Genomic DNA, 21,011 nt, shown 5'->3' with positions numbered 1-21,011 from the left:
GTTTTCGAAAGGAAAGTGTTGCGTACCATCTATGGTGGGTTGCAGATGGCGGACGGTACGTGGAGGAGGCGAATGAACCACGAGTTGCATCAGCTGTTGGGAGAACCATCCATCGTTCACACCGCGAAAATCGGAAGACTGCGGTGGGCCGGGCACGTAGCCAGAATGTCGGACAGTAATCCGGTGAAAATGGTTCTCGACAACGATCCGACGGGAACAAGAAGGCGAGGTGCACAGCGGGCAAGGTGGATCGATCAGGTGGAGGACGACTTGCGGACCCTGCGCAGACTGCGTGGTTGGCGAAGTGCAGCAATGAACCGAGCTGAATGGAGAAGTCTTTTATTTGCAGCACAGGCCACCCCGGCCTTAGTCTGATGATAAATAAATAAATCCTGGAGAAAGTTCTAAATAATTTCCAGAGGGAAATTGCGAAAGAATACCAAAAATATCTTCTTAGAGTTTCCGAAGAAATTCTTTAAGGAATTACTGAAAGAATTTCTATTAGAAATTCCTATAAGAAATTCTTGAAAGAATTTAAAAAAAACTAAATCAAATTCCGAAGGATTTCTCCTAAAAGTATTCCCGTAGGTATTCCGATGGAAATTCATGAAGGAACTTTTGGAAAGAATTTCCGAAGCAATATTCAAATAAATTTTCAAGGGAATTCTTGAGGAGAAGTTCTGAAAGAATTGATAGGCTGATTAGTTTTCCAAATTTCTTTTTCGAATTTTCTGAGAAATATCTTAAGGAATTTCCAAACGAATTTGTGGACTTATATCTGAAGTACTTTCCAGTGAACTTATGTGCTGTGATGCGGCGATATCCTAGTGGAGGATGTAATGTAAAGTTTTGCTGTGGAGATACAAGTTATAGCTATTAGCATGTTCACACTATCAGTCTGTCTGTCAGCATGATAAGCCTTGCTACGTGATTTTTTTTTCTCATCTTAAAATTATTCACGCCGATTCACGCCGCCGCCGCCGCCGCCGTACATTGCTTACGGCGTGACGCCGCCGACGCCGACGCCGCCGCCGCCGGTGTAAAAATGGCCTTACGCCGCCGCCGTTTTCAAATACTTCGGCGCACAGGTCTACTCCCGAATACTCCGATTGCTTGCAAGTCCTCCTCGAGCATTGTCCATGTTTCATGTCCGTAGAGGACAACCGATCTTATTAGCGTCTTGTACATGACACATTTGGTGCTGTGGCGAATCTTTTTTGAACGCAGTTTCTTCTGGAGCCTCCTGGACTTCCACAGATGATGCGCCTTCGTATTTCACGACTAACATTGCTATCAGCCGTTAGCAAGGATCGGAGGTAGACGAATTCCTCGACCACCTCGAAGGTATCCCCGTCTATCGTGACACTGCTTTGCAGGCGGGCCCTGTCGCGCTCGGTTCTGCCCACCAGCATGTACTTTGTGTCCGTGTCATCCGCGAAACAAATAAATTGACTGGATCTGTTGAAAATCGTACCCCGGCTGTTACACCAGGCTCTCCGCATGCCACCTTCTAGCGCAATGTTGAACAACAGGCACGAAAGTCCATCACCTTGTCTTAGTCCCCGGCGCGATTCGGAGTGTTCGCCCGAAATCTTCACACAGTTTTGCACACCATCCACCGTTGCTTTGATCAGTCTGGTAAGCTTCGCAGGGAAGCTGTTCTCGTCCATAATTTTCCATAGCTCTACGCGATCTATACTGTCGTATGCCGCCTTTAAATCAATGAACAGATGGTGCGTTGGGACCTGGTATTCACGGCCGTACAGTAAAAATCTGGTCCGTTGTCGAGCGGTCGTCAACGAAGCCGGCTTGATAACTTCCCACGAACTCATTCACTAATGGTGACAAACGTCGGAAGATGATCTGGGATATCACTTTGTAGGCAGCATTAAGGATGGTGATCGCTCGAAAGTTCTCACACTCCAGCTTGTCGCAGCAGTACACCATACAACACATTTTGATATTCAGCTTTTGGAATGAGATATTGACAAACTACTAAATGATAGAACGCAAATTACTAAATGATCGATAACATCCTTGTAATTATTTATAGAAAACCCCCTGACAATAATAGAACAAAAGCTGCCGAAGCCGTCGTTTTCACTATGATGATTCGAATCAGACAATACAATTGAATCAAACGTAATAACAGGCAATATATTGTCAAAAAATCAGTATCACATACCTGCCAACAAACGGGCAAAAAGTTTTTTCCGCTTTTGTATTGCTGCGCAGAAGACTCTCCATTATTTTATATGTTATCAATTAAGTGAAGAAATCATAAACCGGTAGGCAGAGTGATGTGAAGTCTATCTTCCATTACAGCAATGGGAATCGAATTTCCGTCAGAAAATGCATTGCTGGTTAAAAATATCGGAAGGAGAAAATTTGTTTAGCGTTCAATAAGAAGAAGAAAATAGCAACAACTTGTAGAAGAAAGCCGAACAGAAACCTTTATCTATCGCCTGCCGGTTTCTCCGTCCGAACAATGTAAACGTTATCGATAGTGCTGCCGTGAGTGGAATGCACTCAAAGTAAATTAAATTATCTATGAAGCAATTACAATCAACAATCGGTATTCTTTGTTCGCGTTATTGCAGTATCATGATTCCCTCCAAGATAAAATTTAAAGTGATTTGCACAATTGCAGGGTGTATCCAATTTGACTCATCATCTGATAATTGGTATTTAAAATCTGCCTAAAACAGTTAACCTAATTACAATGATTTCTTTTCTTGTACAACGGTTTTAACACGATTTGCTTTATTGGGGAATAGGGGGTGTTGCCTTAGTGGTCCGATACCCTATTTCCAGTTATTCCCGAAAACTTTTTATGTCTGCAATTGTGTGAATGGAAAGATTCCTATAACAAGAACAATGCTCGACATTAACAAGAAAATTAGGAATCTTTTCCGGAAGGCACTCATACGCTGATAGTTTTCTGTGCATTCAGTGGACTATTCAACACTCGATATTAAACAACAGAAAAGTCTTTTGAATTCACAATTTTATTATATTCAGTTGGGAGGGCTCCATTCTTGCATGAATCGATATTCTCCAAGACCTGTCCAAATGAAGTCATGGCTAAGCAAACATCTTAGCTATTGGTGAAATTTTCCGAGTGATATCTTTATGATCCGAACGGTAAATAAATAATCGAACAGATTTGCGCACGTTTTCCGCTTCCCTTTTCCATAAATACAATTCAACGTGTTTATCTTCATCCACGTAGCACCAGAATAAACCCATTGAAACGAGAGCGTGATCCATGCACAGACAGCGCATGTAATATTTACCAACGCGTTAGCCAGATGTTTGTATCATATCGTAATGATTTTATTTTCTCTCCGTTGTCTCGTTTTGCAGACTGAAAGTGTCGAACGTGCGTCTTCTTCCCGATGTTACCAGCAGCGAGGAGGAGATTACTCCAGATCACCGGCTCCACCACCAGCACCCCCTTCCACGCCACGCAAAACCAAAGGTGAGTTCCGGAGCGGAAACACTCTACCGGATTGAGGTGGAGTCCCAAACACTTCTGCTGATATATTTGAAAGATGCGCGTCACGGGTGAACGCCATCCGAATAACGAATCAAAATAGTCAGCATGGTCTCTAGCACTAGCATATTTTATGCTGTGGAAAATTGAAGCTGTAGAATTTGGAGTTTCCGAAAGAAAATTGGGGGATCAAATTGAGATCAATTGTTGGAATGATGTCAATAGAACACCCAATCAGTCGTACAGTTCTGCATAAAACCATATCATATACAGCATTTCTATACAATAGCTGCATAATAATCTAGAAACTTGGTATAAGTCAATATTTCATAGGGATTTGGTAAGGGTTTTATACGATTTATAAATATTCGTTTGTTGAAGTAACATTGACACTTTATTCAAGCAGTCGGAAATAACAAAGTAGCCAGTGAGAACTTTGAATACGAGAACTGCCAGAAGTTTGCTATAATCTGCTCATAATGTCAAACATTTTTCAAGTTTATCCGGATATCTACACTGCAAAAAATCAAACATTTTTTATTGACAAAATTATTTAACTCAATAATGAAATAAAATGTATGTGTGGTCTTTAATATGCAGTTATTAAATTTATGTGTGGATACAAATTGCATGTATTTGGATCCCCAAATTGCAAAAATTCATGTGTGCGACAAATATATTCAATATGAAGAATTTTCTCAGTGATATTAGAATCATTAGAAATTGACATAGAAATCAGGTTGACTTGTCAAATAGTGTACTGATAGCTCAAGTACTGTGCACACATGGGTATATAACTCAGATAGCCGGATACTAGTTTTCGGAAACCGTGGTGTAGGTTCTGCTGAAATTGAATTTCTGTCTGTCTGACTCTTATAGATTAGGAAACTACTGAATCGATCGGCGTAAAAATTTTAATGCAAGGGTTTTTGGGACCGGGAAAGGTTTTTTTTGTCTTTTCAGAGTGTAAAATAATAATTTTTTTGGTGAACTCCACCTTTCTTCACTTGTCAGCTCACTTCCAGACACATTCATAGTCGGCTCTGGACTGTCAATATTCAATTGAATATTAGTCATTGAATATTTATGCACATTTTACAAATTGATAAATTATCTAAAATCTGAACACGTTCCAAATGAGTAAAGTAATGTATCATATTGAACTGAATCCGACTTTTAACCGCGAGGCACTTTCAACGGTAAACATCAACATAAACAATGCTTATTATGTTAGTTTCTGCACATAGTAGGCACACTCACTGACAGTCGAATGAATGAGTTTGTGGAGTAGTCGTCTGACTATGTTATTCTATGTTTTGAATATTCATGCGATGTTTGTCAAAATTCGGACCGAAGTTGCTTCATGAAGATGAATATTTTATGCTCTGGTCTTTATTAGCGAGACATTCAGCCCTAGGCTGGCTCGTCTCGCAAAATGGGAAAGGTTCTTAAAATGGTTTGCCACCCCTCTACCAGCTCTACAGTAGGGGTTCCCCCACAGATGAAACATAAATTTTGAAAATAATCAGTTTTCGGCTGAACGAAATTTGGCGAGACAGCTATTATAGTATAGTATAGTTATAAATAATTTTGGTATTTTGCTGGTTAAATAAAGAACATCGTCAACCCGCACAAAGCAGCTGTTGGCGAGTATGCAAACAATATTCATCCAACTCCCAACGACTTCTCGGAGCTGGCGAATTGACAGCCTATATCAAATCGTCGCAAAACATGAAGGCCCCAGGCTTCGATAACATTCTGAATCTTGAACTCAAACACACGAGTGCTCCGTTCTTCGAGCATATTTCGCTTATCTCAGGGTCTCCGGCTCAGCTACTTCCCATCGTCCTGGAAGTCAGCGAAATTCATCCCCATCCGGAAGCCTGGGAAGAATCCTTCCTCTCCCAAAATTATCGTTCCACCAGCCTTCTCTTAGGGTTATCCAAGCTATTCAAGAAAACTATTCATCATTCAAAATAATGCCAACGAGTAGTATACATCGAGCTCTCAGAAAAATGAAAAACATGTATGTTGTAATTTGTCACATCACTTTTTCAGATTACGGCAGTATAGTTCTCACATGCACTTAAAGAGATGCCGTAAAGGTGCATATAATGTCACTTGATAGCTTCATAAATAAATTTATAAATTAAATGATGAAAATGGAACAAAAAAAAAACAATTCGGTGGTGCATTTCATTCGAAAAGCTGTTGAAAGTGTTGGGGAGAAGCTGTTACTCAAACATTGGCCTTCACTTCCATTAGCTATACGCCATAATTGCATAGCTGGTAAAAAGGGAGATATATTATAATAGATCAAAAAACTCCTAATCATTTCCTCAACATCGAATTTGTTGGTTTTTCTAAGAGCATACATAGGATAGTAGGTGCCAATGACACAAGACAAAATCAAGTTATTTGATAAGAAAGCCACTGGAATGAAAAATGCCAGCCAGGGAAGGGAATATGGGGTGCATTTTTAGATCTTGAGTCGCAAATTAGGTTAATAATAAAATTCTTACTTAAACCACCAGAAATATTTGGATTCATTGGCCTTCACAATCAAGCATTGTATCAACGTCTCTATGGGGGCTATGTACCGTAAAATCAAAATAGCCTAAGAATTCGCGTAAATCGCCAAATGCCAAAAAATCGTGTAGATAACTACTTCAACGAAAAAGGTTTTCGCAGTTTTCACGCATCTCTTGTGCTTTGAAGCTGTCCATACAAAATGTAGAAAACGAGTATTGTCTCTGTCTCATTGTTCCGTGTACCATAAAGCACTGGCCATCCGGAAGATGCTCCCTGAAGAACGATAACTCGAGCACGACGCTACGCATCAGCAGTCAAAAGTCAAATACCGTAAACCTAAATCCCAACCCCGTCCATGCTCAAATAATGCAATCTAACCTTGAGTCACCACGAGTATCTTCGTCCATGTCCCTTCCCTCTTACTAACTGTTAATAATAATGATATCGATTGTAAATATCAAAAAGAATCTCGGCTCTGTTTAGTGTTATACACGCCTGAGCCTGTAAAATAAATCTCGCGATTAGTTTCATAGGGGCGTAACTGTATTGATCGTTTTCTCTTAATCGATTATATATTTAATTAATAACTCAATTGTTTTAAAAGCTACAACCGTGATTATTGATTCTGGTGCAAAATACAATAATCCTTTATCATACCAAACCATTAAATCATCGACAAACTAGCGCAATTCGGTACAACAATAAAAAGAAAACATCGATGAAAAAAAACGATTAATACAGTTACGCCCCTATGAAACTAAGCGTGGGAAATGCAATAGATAAAAAAAAGAAAACGAGTACAGAGAAGTCCACGCTTTCCTATGGATAGTGGAATGATAAATTCCCACTTGGAATTTTTCTCTTACAAGTAATTCCGAAACAATTTTCTATTAAATTACTTTGCATAACTCTAAAATAATGAGATACATTGTCTTTTTTGATAGGGTTAAAGATTTTTTTTCCGATTCGTTTGATTGAAGTTGAAAAAAAAAACATTAGATTACGAGTAGTGGAAAGTGAAGAGTGACATAAAGAATTGAGAAGTGACGTTTCTCACATTTAAAAAGAAATATACGTAAGAAGTGGGAAGTGCACAGTAAAAAATGAGAAGTGAAAAGTGAGAAGTTAGAAGTGTGAAGTGAGAAGTGTGAAGATAGAAGTAGGAAGTGATAAGTTAGAAGTGAGAAATGAGAAGTGAAAGGGAAAAAATGCCAAGTGAGAAGAGAGAGATGAGTAGTAAGGAGTAAAAAGCAAGAAATGACAAGTGAGAAGTAATAAGTAAAAAGTGAGATGTGCGAAGTGAAAAGTGAATAGTGAGAAATGAGAGCAAGGAGTGAAAAGTGAGAAACGAGAAGAAAGGAGTGAGAAGTAAAGCGTGAAACATAAGACGTGATAAATGAGAAGTAAGAAATGAGAAAGTAGAAGTGAGAAATTAAAAGTGAAAAGTAAGATTTTATAATTAAAAATTGTGAAATTAATTCTTATTCTTTCCTACTTCCTTCTTCCTTCATTCTTTTCCCTCCTTCATTTTCTCTGCTATATTTTCCCTTCTTTAATTTTCCCTTTTCCCTCTTCCTTCTTCTTTCTTAATTATTCCTTCTTCCTTCTTCCTTTTTCTTTCTTTGTTCTCCCTTCTTCTTTTTCTATTATTTTTTTCTCCTGATTCCTTATTCATGTTTCCTTCTCCTTTGGGCACTCTGTACTCACTTCAATATCTCAGTCAGTACTCACTTCTCACTACTCTGTACTTATTTTGAACAACTCATTTCTCACTTCTCAGCTCTACCTTTTATCTATTCACTTTTCCCTTCCCTTAAGCAATTAACAAATTTCAACTGTTCGACCCAACGGTATTCGGTCAAATGGCGGTCAACCAAATGATCCATCATTGTCGACTGTTTGCGATTTGCTAGAGGTGAGAAATAAGAAATTGGGAAGTGGAAAGTGAGATGTTGAGGAGTGAGAAGTGAATGGTGTGAAATAAAACAGAAGAAGAAAGAAGAAAAAAAGAATAAGAAGGGAAGAGCAATAAGGAGTAATTCATTGATATTCATTGGCTCTCATCGGTGCGACAAACTACCTAATCTCAAAATGGAAGGGAGCGTTTATACAAAGTACGATTAAGCACAGAATTGACAGCTTTCGCAAGCGAGCGACAAGTATGAAATCGTATAGAAGTTGAAAAGTTAGCAGAGGGCCATGGAAGAACAACACGAAACTAAAATCACTGTGAGGTGGAAGAAGTATGGAAAAGCAGACATCATGCACGCGTACAAAAAGGAAGAGATTGAGCAACGAATGCTACGCGCACATAAATTTTAGTGCACGCGAGTCTCACGAGGCTTGTGTACCTCACATTAACTTTGGTGAGTGTCATTGAGACATCTCAATGCGATCAGCTCATGCGCTGTTTGCCATGGCAAACATTTGCAAACAACAGCGAAAGTGCGTAAAACAGCATGGGCGGGAAATTTTCATTCAATAATATCGTCGCCCAACTAACGCCGCTATGCATTCTTAGCGCATGAGATGAATCTCATGAGACGTACATTGAGACATGCTGGTGCTACGTGAGCTTTTATTGCTCATGGCAAACTGTCTCATCTATGTATACACGAGAATTAAGAGACTCTGTGGAAAAGTGAAAGAGAAAGAACAAGGGAGAGAATAAATAAAGAATGAAGAAGAAAGACCAAAAAATAAATTAAGAAGGAGGAACAGAAGAACAATGATGAAAGAAGAAGGGAAAAGAAAACTTAAGGATGAAGGAAGTAAGAGGAAAAAAGATGGAAGAAAAACAAAAGAAAGAGGGAAGAAAAAAAAGAAGAAAGATGTAAGGTATAAGGATTAATTTAACAATTTTCAACTTTCATATCTCACCTCTCATTTGTCAAATCACACCTCTCCTTTTCACTTCTTCTTCTTCTTCTTCTTCTTCTTCTTCTTCTTCTTCTTCTTCTTCTTCTTCTTCTTCTTCTTATTATTATTATTGGCATTGCGTCCCCACACTGGGACAGAGCCGCCTCGCAGCTTAGTGTTCATTAAGCACTTCCACAGTTATTAACTGTGAGGTTTCTAAGCCATGTTACTATTTTTGCATTCGTAAATCATGAGGCTAACACGATGATACTTTTATGCCCAGGAAAGTCGAGACAATTTCCAATCCGAAAATTTCCTAGACCGGCACCGAGAGTCGAACCCAGCCACCCTCAGCATGGTCTTGCTTTGTAGCCGCGCGTCTTACCGCGTCTTATCCTTCTCACTTCTTGGTTCTTTATTTTTACTTCTCATTTCTCACTATTCAATTCTCATTTCCTGCTTCTCATTTTTCATTTCGCACTTCTCATTTCAAATTTCTCACTTCTTGCTTCTCACTTTTCATTTCGCAGTTATCACTTTTTAAAATGATTCATTTCTAGCTTTTCACTTCTCACTTTCCACTACTTGCTTTTCACTTCTCACTTTTTACTTTTCATTTCTCATTCCGCATTTCTTACTTCGAATTTCTTTCTTCTTATTCCTCAATTTTCACTCATCACTTCAAATTTCTCACTTTTCACTTCTCTTTATTCACTTTTCAATTCTTACGTCTCACTTCTCTCTTTTTACTTCTCATTTTTCAATTCACTTCCTACCTCTCACGTCTTATTTCTTATGAGAAATCATTCCTCACTTCACGCGGCCCACTTCTTGTAATTCTTGCCAAACGCTCGCAATATAAGTTTTTTTTTAACTATTCGGCCAAATGGCCCGTCATCATATATATTGCTCGTGTGAAATGATTCTGACCACATCTAGTTAGCGAGGTGAAAATGCGTTGAGAAATTATTTCGACTTAAAGAATATCGAGTAAGCGAGAGTTCACGGTAGATTAAATACAAATCCGAAAAAATATTCTAAGCTCTTTTTAGTGGAATGTATTCAACCTTCTAAGACGAGTTTAGTACTCCCCATTTAATTCCACTATGTTTTGTTATCTTTGCAGATATGTATTTCGACCACAACTGTGTGGTCGTCTTCAGTGTTAATGGACACACAGTTGTAGTCGAAATACGTATCTGCAAAAATAACAAAACGTAGTGGAATTAAATGGGGAGTACTAAACTCGTTTTAGCAGGTTTTTACAAATCCGAGATTTTAAGTACACTTATAGCACAGACAAACAGACATAACACATTGAGCATTCACTCATCAAATTCATCGTCGTACAAACATTAACGACATCTGTTGTTTTCACTTAGTTGGGCAAATCACGAACGAGATGGCTTTGCCACTTGTGAGTGATTGACCAACTAATGATTATATAAATTGACCAGTAAATCAGTGAACGATGAGAATTGCAAGTGTGTTATGTCTGTTTGGCTGTGCTTATAGCGTTTTGGCCAAACGACCCTTCCCCGTTTCTCACTGTTTCGGTAAATATGTACAAATCAAGATTTTTTCACCGTATTTTCAAAAATGATATGAAAAAAGGCATGGATTTAGGGTCCTATGCTCACACTTGCTTTGAAACTTTGTCGGCCCGTTTTCGAAGAATTTAGGTTTAAAAAATTATGTTAGTTTTTTACCAAAAATGACAAATTTGGTTCAAATTTCAACATGCTTTCCAATAAGATTGAGCTCTGTCGAACATCTTAAGCTTAAGAGCTACTCATTATCTTTCGAATGAGCCGTGAAGATCACAAATCGGACATAAGACTAGAAAAATATGTGTAAAACACTTTGTCATATATTTTGAAAGGTGAATCCATGGCTGCCATTAGCATGATAATATAAAGAAGAATGATCAAGTTTACGTCAAACAATTATCGAAATGTATTGAAATTTTTACATTGAATTCGGCTCCGTTATGCTCTTCGATACTTGATCCTATTTTATTCGAACTATAACTTGTTGGAATCAAAATATTAGACGGCGATGATATACCAGGTTGGAAGCTGATATATCTCCCCCTTCATACGGGAGTTTGACAGAAGGAAGGTCGTGCGATATGTGCCATCACAAATATTGTCCTCCGCTCGCTTTCAAATCGACTTCTATAAAAAACATTCTTCATGCCTGCCGCATCCTAACGGAACTATCAATTCTATACTTTCGCCTCTAATTCTATCATGAACATGTAGGTCTTAGTTTGGAAGATGACATTAGCATTTCCATATCATTGTAAATCGTTTAACTTCACGTAGAAGTAATACACACAAATCATTAATTAGTGTATAAGACGAGTTTATAACTTTCCATTTAATTCCACCACGTTTTGTTATCTTTGCAGATAAGTACTTGACTCTCGTACTTGACTCGGCGACGGAAGTCAAGTACGAGACACTGAAGACTGCCTCACAGCTGAGGTCGAAATACGTATCTGCAAAGTATACGTATAACAAAACGTGGTGGTATTAAATGGAAAGTACTTGACTCGTCTTAGACAGTTGAAGACATTCAACTAAAAGAGCTTAAATAATTTTTCTCAATATACCTAGGTAGTTAGCAAAGACTTATTTTCAAACAGATTATAATCGCATCGGAATATTACATGACCTAACATATTCACGTGAAGCAGATTTTTCTGCAAGAAATATCGATAAAACAATACTGCTCTACGCATGTTCTGCCGGGAATGGGGTAAGAAACCCTATATAATCAATTATCAAGCTGTGACTTGCCGAAACATGCTTGTGTAAGCCGATTTGTCGTATTTCGGAGTAAATGCTCGAGACGACGTGATGTGGTGAACTTGCGCGACATCCTAATCCACTTAGAAAATGGAAAGCAAATTGTCATCCACATTATTGGAAGAGAACACGACCAATATCCAGAGCAAAAATCCTGCCTGGAAAAGTGAACGAGCAGTTCCATTAGAATCCACTCGGCTGTTGGGGTGAAATAAGTATGAAAACCGTGTGCCACAGCAGAACGAGTATTATTTGCCTTTCCACCCATCAATCCATCCATCCGTCAGAGCTTCCGAGCTCCCAAAGCTTTATGATCTGTTGACTCCAACGGGGGTTAAGCAGGTACAATCCGATGGCTCGGTGACAGCAGAAGTCACTTTCGCTGTTCCGACCTTGAGACACATTTGCCGTATGGCGGATCACGATAAAAGACCGGATGTGACCGAAGGGGATGAGGCGCCGCTTGTTTCACGAAAGGCGGACGTTGTACGTATAAATCGGCGAAGGCGGATCAACGTGAGAAAGCTCGAAATAGAAACCACAGCGCGCGGAAGGTGGCAGAAACGCCGTTTAGAGAAGTGATAAACTGGTTCGTGGGACGGTGGACGATGGCTAACGGCGGGATTGCATGTTGGGATTTAATCAAGAAGACAGTGGAACTTTTTACTACCGCGATACTGACAACACACCAGATTTGTTCTACGCTACAACAGGAGCCAAGGAAACTTGATCAATTTATGCCATTAATTTGTTGACCTGTTGTTATTGTCATTAGGGTCGAAGGGGGAACACCATCGTCAGCCATCAGAAGCATTGCCACGACATTAAATAAGTCTTTAGTTTAATTGAAGAGTATTGTGTGACTTTCATAATCTTTAGGGAAGATAAGCATACGCTTAGAGACAGAGTTATTTCAATGATATTCAATTAGAGACTGCGAAATCACGATACACCAACCATGAAAGGCGGGTTCGATGTCAGGTCAGGTCAGATGATTTTTCTAGTTGAATTTCTGACAAATAAAAACAGTTACTTTAAATGTCGCCGGTAGAAAACGTATGAATTTGTCTTTGGACGGAGGGGAATCTGAAAAACATAATATTTTTCCATATCAAAGGCTAACTAACAAATATAATTATTTTAAACAATATTTGAGCTAATATATTCATTATCATTTATCTTTTACAGTGCCACACCACAGTGCAATGACAGTGTCCGTTACGCAGCCCCAGCAACCGATGGACATCGCGTCGTCGTGCAGCAGTCCGAGTCCGGTCGGTAAGGTTTCGCCTCTGGCCATCACGGCAGCGGCCACCATCGCCGGAAGCAGTGGCAGTACTTTCACCACCAGTGCAACGGTACACAACAGCGCCGGAACATGTCCGTCCAGCCCGTCGGCCAACTCGAGCGGCTCGTCCGAAACGGAAGGCGCCGTTAGCACTCCCCCGTCATCCTCATCATCGGCGTCGACGCACACCAACCCGAGTACGGCCTTGCGGAGGTTCTATTTCCAGAAAGCCCGCATCAGTAAATCGCCCAAATCGGCTTCGATTGCTGGCACCGGTGCACCATCGGTCACGAATCCGGTTGGCCATTCCGGTGCGGTGGTCTCGTCCTCATCGTCCGCCGTACCAAAAGTGGTGGTCATGGGTTCGTCGACGACGTCCGAAGTGACGATCAATACGTCCACGGATTCGGCTTCGACGCATGTGACGAACGTTACCACAACGACCGACACCGAGACTAACGATTCGATTGATATGGGTTAGTATGCCTGAAGCTGAAGCTTGTGAATTGCTTACTTATCTCTATATTGTTTTATTAACCACCAATAGGTGAGACTTCGGGCCAAAGTGAACCTCTGCTCAGCTCGCTGGATGACGAAAGCTCTAGCATTGTGATGAACCAAAGCTTCGACGACGGTGAAGACGAGAATATTACCGTAATCAATGGACCAGATACGCCTCTGCTAATAAGTTATCAGGTACGATACATTATTTATCAATTGCAACGAGATACAACAATGCAATTCATTCCCTTTTGTTTATGAGCTACCCTTTTTATTTCATATTATTTGAGCATGGGTTTTTATTCACGGCTTAACCTTTTCACGTGCACCACCAAGTACGCGCGTTCACTGCTTTCACGCGCGTGTAATCAAATATATTTCAAAATAATCCAAATTGGTTTAAAAATAATACCCACATAATACCGTCAACTATAAATACGAGCGAGTCGTTTCGAGAGGTATTTATAGCTGGCACTGTTTATGCCACTTTCTCGTAAACCGCAGGGCAACCGTTTCAAAATGCACACAAAACGAAAGGAAGTTGTAGGTCATGCCGCACGACAGTAAGGTACAGGCAATGATGGTGTGGCATGAGTATGTTGCCGGATGACGGTATGTTGAATGACGTCACGTGAATGGGGTTTTATTGGGGTCTATTACTTTTGGGTACGATACCAGTTTTATGTCCCAAATATAGCAATAATATTTGATTATTGACGTTGAACGATTTCTCATAAATTTCATATTTTTGTTTTGAATTCATGATTAAATTAATTTTACGTTCACAAAAATCCTTACATTCCAAATCGTCGAGCAAGACTACCTTTCAGCTTCAAAAACTATCCAATTTGATTTAAAATTACATTTTCTCGATTTCGCTATGCAACTTCAATTCGTCGTCAAATGACAAGCTTAAAGAGTAAGAGACTATATTAGCATTCCAGCTATCTAACAGTTCCTATCTCTTTGTCAGTTGGTACCAGATCCACACATTGGGGCATGCACCTGATTTAGTTGAACTAAAACCTCTGAAAGTCGTTTAAGAAAATCGGAGTAAGACATTATTGGAAATGAATAGTATTCAAAAATAATGTCTATATGCTCGAATAGATTTTTTAATAATTCATAATCATTCACATCCTTGAAATTGTTCTTGTTTTGCCAAAGTCTCCGATGGAACTCGAATAAACTAAAAGGGGGAGGGTCGTTTGGCCGAAACCCATTCGGCCGAAAACCATTTGCCCGAATGCCATTAGGCCGAAGAAACCATTAGGCCGAAACCCATCTGGCTGAAAGTCATTTGGCCGAACGGATCGAATAAGTCATTTGCCGTAATTTGCATTTGTATAGGACCTTTGGCCGAATGGGAAAGGGTAATTTGGCCGAAACGGTCATTAGGCCGAAAGGGTCGTTTGGCCGAAAGAGTCATTTGGCCGAAAGGGTCGTTTGGCCAAAAGGGTCATTTGGCCGAAAGGGTCATTTGGCCGAAAGGGTCGATTGACCGAAATTGTCATTTGGCCGAAAGGGTCATTTGGCCGAATAGGACATTTGGCCGAATAAGTCATTTGAAAAGTGAGAAATTAGGAGTAAGAAGAGAGACTTCTCAATTCTCATTCCTCATTTCTCATCTGTCACTGTAAAAAATGAGGAGCGCGAAGTGAGTGGTGAGACGTCTCACTACTCACTTCACGCTTCTCACTTTTTACAGCGAAAAATGATGAATGAGGAGTGAGAAGTGAGACGTCTCACTTCTCACTCCTCATTTCTCACTTCTCACTGTAAAAAAATATGAGCTTGAAAAGAGAAGTGAGACGTCTCACTACTCACTTTGCGCTTTTCATTTTTTACAGCGAGAAGTGAGAAATGAGGAATCAGGTATCAGGTATCAGAACGTCGGCTCCAGGGGCACGTTCACCTCAATTCGGGAGATTTGTGCCATCGCCTTCACAGCCTTTCTCATCACGCACCTGACGGAAAAGGAAGTGAACAAAAAGGAAAGGAATATGGATGGGAGAAAAATGGGAAGTTTGGGAAAGGTACCCTTGAAGAGGGCATACAACGTATACAACACGTTCAAAATCTCATAGCTCCTTACCACAACGGGTTATGAACAACAGAATACTTTGAAGGTTCAGGTTTCTGTAGTCAATTTCACTTAGTAAGTGTTTACCAAATATTTGGAAACGCAGTTGCGCATAAACTGGGCAGTTACATATCAGATGATAAGAAGTTCCATAATCGGATTCACAACCATCACAGACAAAGGATTCAACACGTTGAATATTTGTCATGTGATAGTTGAGTCGGCAGTGACCTGTCAAGGCCTTGACTAAGACACTGCAATTCTGTTTAGACAGATTGGCTAAATAGTTAGCTACTACCGGAGATGGCTCTCGGATATACAATTTTGTTTGTCGACATGAATCCAAACTACTCCAATACCGTTTGTGCTGAGTGGAAGCCCAAGAGCTAATCAAACGCTTCACCCAACACTTAGATATTGGAATAGCTGGCTCAGGACCAAAAAAGTCTTGTGATGCTCCAGTGCGAGCTAACTCATCAGCCAATTCGTTTCCAGCTATGGAAGAATGGCCAGGTACCCATATAAGGTGCAATGTATTAACTGAATTTAGTTCCTCTATTTGAGTTCGACATGCGATTACTAACTTCGACCTTGAGTTGGCCGAAGCGAGGGCTTTGATAGCTGCTTGACTATCTGAACAGAAGTATATTACTTTGCCCATTATGTGTTTCTGCAGTGCGGATTGCACTCCACACATAATGGCAAATATTTCCGCTTGAAAGACAGTGCAGTGTCTACCCAGTGAGTGGGACTGTTCCAATCTTAGCTCACGCGAGTAGACACCTGCACCCGCTCTACCTTCGAAGAGGGAGCCGTCAGTATAACAAACAATGCTGTCCGACATACTTCTCTCCAAATAGCCAGATGTCCACTCATCCCGCGAGGGGAATTGTGTTGAAAATGTCCTATAAGGAAACTACTAGCGAGTGTGAGATCACTTGGAGCAAGGACTGTTCTGTCCCAATCAACCATGAGTTGTAACAACGAAGTGTGTGTAGAACTGCGGTTTACAGGATTCTCTTCCATGAAACCGAGAACCCATAATCGGTAAGTACAAGAAAGTGCTTCTTGTTTGAGATGTATGTGTAGTGGGACAACGTCGAGAAGAACCTCGAGAGCAGCCGTGGGAGTCGAAGAGAACGCACCAGTAATTGCCATTAGGCACATCCTTTGAAGATGGCCTAATTTAGACTGAATTGTTCTCACTTCACCCTTTTGCCACCACACAAGACATCCATAAGCCAAAATTGGTCGTACAACTGTTGTGTAAATCCATTTGATATATTTAGGTTTAAGACCCCAAGTTTTACCAAAAGTTCGTCGGCATTGACCGAAAGCCATACACGCCTTTTTGACTCTGAACTCAATGTTAGGAGTCCAGGAGAGCTTGGAATCAAGAATTAGTCCCACATACTTTACCTGATCCGTTACATTGATTTCAGAGTCAAAAAGATGTAATGGGCGAATACCATTACGGTTACGTTTTTCCGTGAAAAGTACAATAGATGTTTTATTCGGATTAACCGAAAGGCCATATTGGCGACACCAACTTTCGACTGCCTGAAGAGCATTTTGCATCAGGTCGAATAAAGTAGTAATACACAAACCGGCTATTATTATTAGATAGTCGTCGGCAAATCCATAGGTAGGAAAACCGCCATTATTGAGTAATCTCAATAGCGTATCTGCAACGAGGTTCCACAAAAGTATTATCTCCACTTGAGGGCAGCCACAGACACTTAATTTCCTAATCGCTGCTTGACGTAATGTCGAGTAGAGATGTCGGTTTTTAAGCATCTGGTGAATCCATTTGGTAATTATATTAGGTAGCCCATGACAACGTGCGGCTTCCAATATTGCATCGAAAGACACGTTGTCAAAAGCACCCTCAATATCTAAGAACGCACCCAAGCATGATTGCTTTTGAGCAAATGCTTTTTCGATGTCGTAGACAACCTTGTGTAGAAGAGTCACGGTGGACTTTCCAGATTGGTAAGCATGTTGATTAACATGAAGAGGCATGTTTGCCAAACAGTCATCACGAATGTGATGATCGATAATGCGTTCTAAGCATTTCAGAAGAAATGAGGTCAGACTGATGGGTCTAAAACTCTTTGCTTCTTCATACGAAGCACGTCCTCCTTTTGGGATAAACTTTACAGTGACATCCCGCCAGGATATGGGAATATACCCAGTAGCAAAACTGCATACTGAAAGTTTTTTCAAAACATGTTTGATATGCTCAAAACCCTTCTGAAGAAGAACGGGATAAATCCCATCTTCCCCTGGAGATTTGTAAAGAGCAAAACTATTAAGAGCCCATTGAATCGATTCAGTAGTTATGATTCTACGAGCCTGAGCCCAAGACCCATAACTACATGAAAAGCCATCAGGCACATCCGAAGATGCAATATCTACACATCCAGGGAAGTGTGTATCAAATAAGTGCTCTAACGCTTCTTCGTCAGAAGAAGTGTAGTCGCCATTTGGCTTGCGAATTTCGCCAACTTGGAAATCCTTGGATCTCGCAAGAATTTTGTTCAATCGAGTGGCTTCACTCAAATTGGAAACATTTGCACAAAGGTTTTTCCAGCCGAATCGTTCAGCAGATCGTAGAGCCTTCTTGTAAGCTTTGCGAGCCAACTTGAAAGAATCCGTCCCTGCTGGATGGCGTCTGTTCCAACTCCTTCTACACTGCTTCCTGAGCTTAGCCAAATCGGAATTCCACCACGGGGTTCCTCTTGAGGTTTTCACAGAACGCAAGGGGCAAGCTTCTTCAAAAGCTTCCACGATATGCAACGTTGTAGTATCAACGGCATCATCCAAGTCGGTAGGAGTTTCAATGGATGGTAGATATCCATGAAATTTTGTCGAGAGCAACTCTGTATAGAGATCCCAGTTGGTTGAACGGGGATTTCTAAAACGCAAGGTCTGCGAAGAAACATTCAACTGATCAAAATAGATGTAGCGATGGTCAGATATGGATTCCTCATCTGACACATGCCAATTCGTCAACTCGTGACTGATTCTATTGGAGCAGAGAGTTATGTCTAATACTTCTGCTCTATTAGATACCATAAAGGTTGGGCGATTGCCTATGTTAAGTAAACCAAGTTCGGTACTACTTAAGTATTCCATCAAGCTGGAGCCTCTCAGATTGATATCCGAGCTACCCCAGATGATGTGATGAGCATTTGCATCACTACCGACAATTAGCGGAAGGCCTTTTGACGTGTAAAAAAATATGAGCTTGAAAAGAGAAGTGAGACGTCTCACTACTCACTTTGCGCTTTTCATTTTTTACAGCGAGAAGTGAGAAATGAGGAATGGATTGCGCGGCCGGTAATAAAGTTAATCAGTTCAGTGCGGGTTTTCTCTTGTTTCGGACAGCAGAACGATCGCGCGATCGGCTGAAATATTGTGTTCTGCAATGGCAATAAGAGTAGCCATCGAGCAAGTCAGTGCAGAGCTTGTTTCGGACAGCTGAAGGATCGCACCGATCTGCCGAAATATTGTGTTCTGGATTGCGCGGCCGATAAGTAGAGTAGCCATCGAACAAGTAAGTGCAGTGTATGTTTTAGTCGTCGGGAAAGAAATTTAAATATCTATCTTGTGTTCGGTGGCACATGCGCATGTAATGCGCGGTCGAAAAAAGCGCGATCTTCAATAGTTTGCTGTAGCCATCGAGCAAGTGAGTACAAAGTGATGCGCTTTCGTGCGGTCGTCCAAAACGCGAATCTCCTCAGTTTTCATATGCCACTGGGCGTGCATGTTTTAACTCGTATTAGTGTTATTTCCCATCCCATAGATCCCATCGCTTACCAAAGTGAATACAGATAAATTATCCTCTGTTAATAAAACGAAACCCTATTCCAAGACAATCGTGGAGATGCAGAGGTATACTCGGTCTCTAGTAGCAACGAGAGTCGGACTAACAATCCTTCCATTCCTATATGACCGTAAGGACGTAGCCGGTGCCGTTATTGACTTTAAATATTTGAGCTCCCGAAACGAGTAGATTGATAATGGGTAGCTAATCCCAAGCCCTATTCATTGTGTTCTCTGTACATTTTCGCAAGTTCAGTCAATCAAGGACTAGCAACTACGAATTGTGCGGTCATAATGCTCATGCTCATGCACGAGAAGTGAGAAATGAGGAACGAGAAGTGAGACGTCTAACTTCTCACTCCTCATTTCTCACTTCACAGTAAGGTGAAAAGTGAGTAGTGAGACGTCTCACTACTCATTCCGCGCTTCTCTTCTCCGCGGACTTTTCCGCCAAATGTCCTATTCGGCCTAATTACCCTTTCGGCCAAACGACCTTTCCGGCCAAATGACCCTTTCGGCCAAATGACCCTTTCGGCCTAATGACCCTTGCGGTCAAATGACCCTTTCGGCCTTATGACCATTTCAGCCAAATGACACTTCCGGCCAAATGACCCTTAGGCAAAACGACCAATGGCCTTCGGCCGAATGGGTTTCGGTCAAACGACCCTTCCCCATAATACAGTTGGTCGAATATGACATTTGGCCGAATATGAGATTTGGCCGATTAGGACATTTGCCGTATAAAACATAACGGACATAACAGTATTACTGTTCTGTTTTCTCAAGTAAGGATTGATTTTCTGTTGACAAAGAGGCGCGCCTTCAATGAGATTGCTCTCTGTGAATGGTCTAAATAGCAGGACCTTGTCATGGTGCTCTTGAGAAACCATAACATAAACGTGTTAATTTATTTAATCATTTATTCATAATAATAAATTACAAAAAGAATAACAACGGACTAGCACTTACCCTTTTGGTATTGTTCAGACGTCAGTACAGTACGGATAAATAATAGAAAACACTTCATACAAACATAATCAAATCTACGCCAACTAGAAAAAAAAATCAGAAGTGTTGTGTACAAGACACGACCTCAAGGTAGAGGTTGGACAGCGTAAGGATATTATTGTAACACAATACGCATTGTAGTTCATTATGGTTGTGATTTTAGTGTTTATTAAAGTATTATTTATTGTTTTGTTGGTTGAAATACATAGTTCAGCACACATAGTTCAGCTCGGCATTTTTTCATTATTTTGCCGAGATCCGCACAGCTCGGTTCATTATTTTTGCTGATATTCCAGCTGAAGAAGCAATTTGTTTACTGCGACACTCAAATGAGCCGCCGTAATCATACGTCCATTCAGCCGATATTACCCTTTCGGCCAAACGACATTTCCGGCCAAATGACCCTTTCGGCCAAATGACCCTTTCGGCCAAATGACCCTTTCGGCCAAATGACCCTTTCGGCCAAATGACCCTTCCGGCTAAATGACCCTTTCGGCCTTATGACCCTTGCGGTCAAATGACCCTTTCGGCCTTATGATCATTTCAGCCAAATGACACTTTCGGCCAAATGACCCTTAAGGCAAAACGACCAACGGCCTTCGG

The 21,011-nt window shown here is 40.6% G+C and overlaps 1 protein-coding gene across 2 annotated transcripts in view; it reads left to right on the top strand.

The window, feature by feature from the left end:
• Positions 1-21,011, top strand: part of LOC134218367 (serine-rich adhesin for platelets) — a 428,012-nt gene that overhangs the window by 147,276 nt on the left and 259,725 nt on the right. For both annotated transcript variants that reach the window (XM_062697307.1, XM_062697308.1), the window contains exons 2-4: positions 3,367-3,481; positions 12,889-13,464; positions 13,536-13,684. In XM_062697307.1, coding sequence (XP_062553291.1) covers positions 12,906-13,464; positions 13,536-13,684 — 708 coding nt within the window. In that variant the 5' untranslated portion in view covers positions 3,367-3,481; positions 12,889-12,905. The remainder of the gene's footprint in view (positions 1-3,366; positions 3,482-12,888; positions 13,465-13,535; positions 13,685-21,011) is intronic.

Source organism: Armigeres subalbatus, chromosome 2 (assembly GCF_024139115.2).
Source record: "Armigeres subalbatus isolate Guangzhou_Male chromosome 2, GZ_Asu_2, whole genome shotgun sequence".
NCBI lineage: Eukaryota > Metazoa > Arthropoda > Insecta > Diptera > Culicidae > Armigeres > Armigeres subalbatus.
This window is presented reverse-complemented; position numbering and strand designations above follow the sequence as displayed.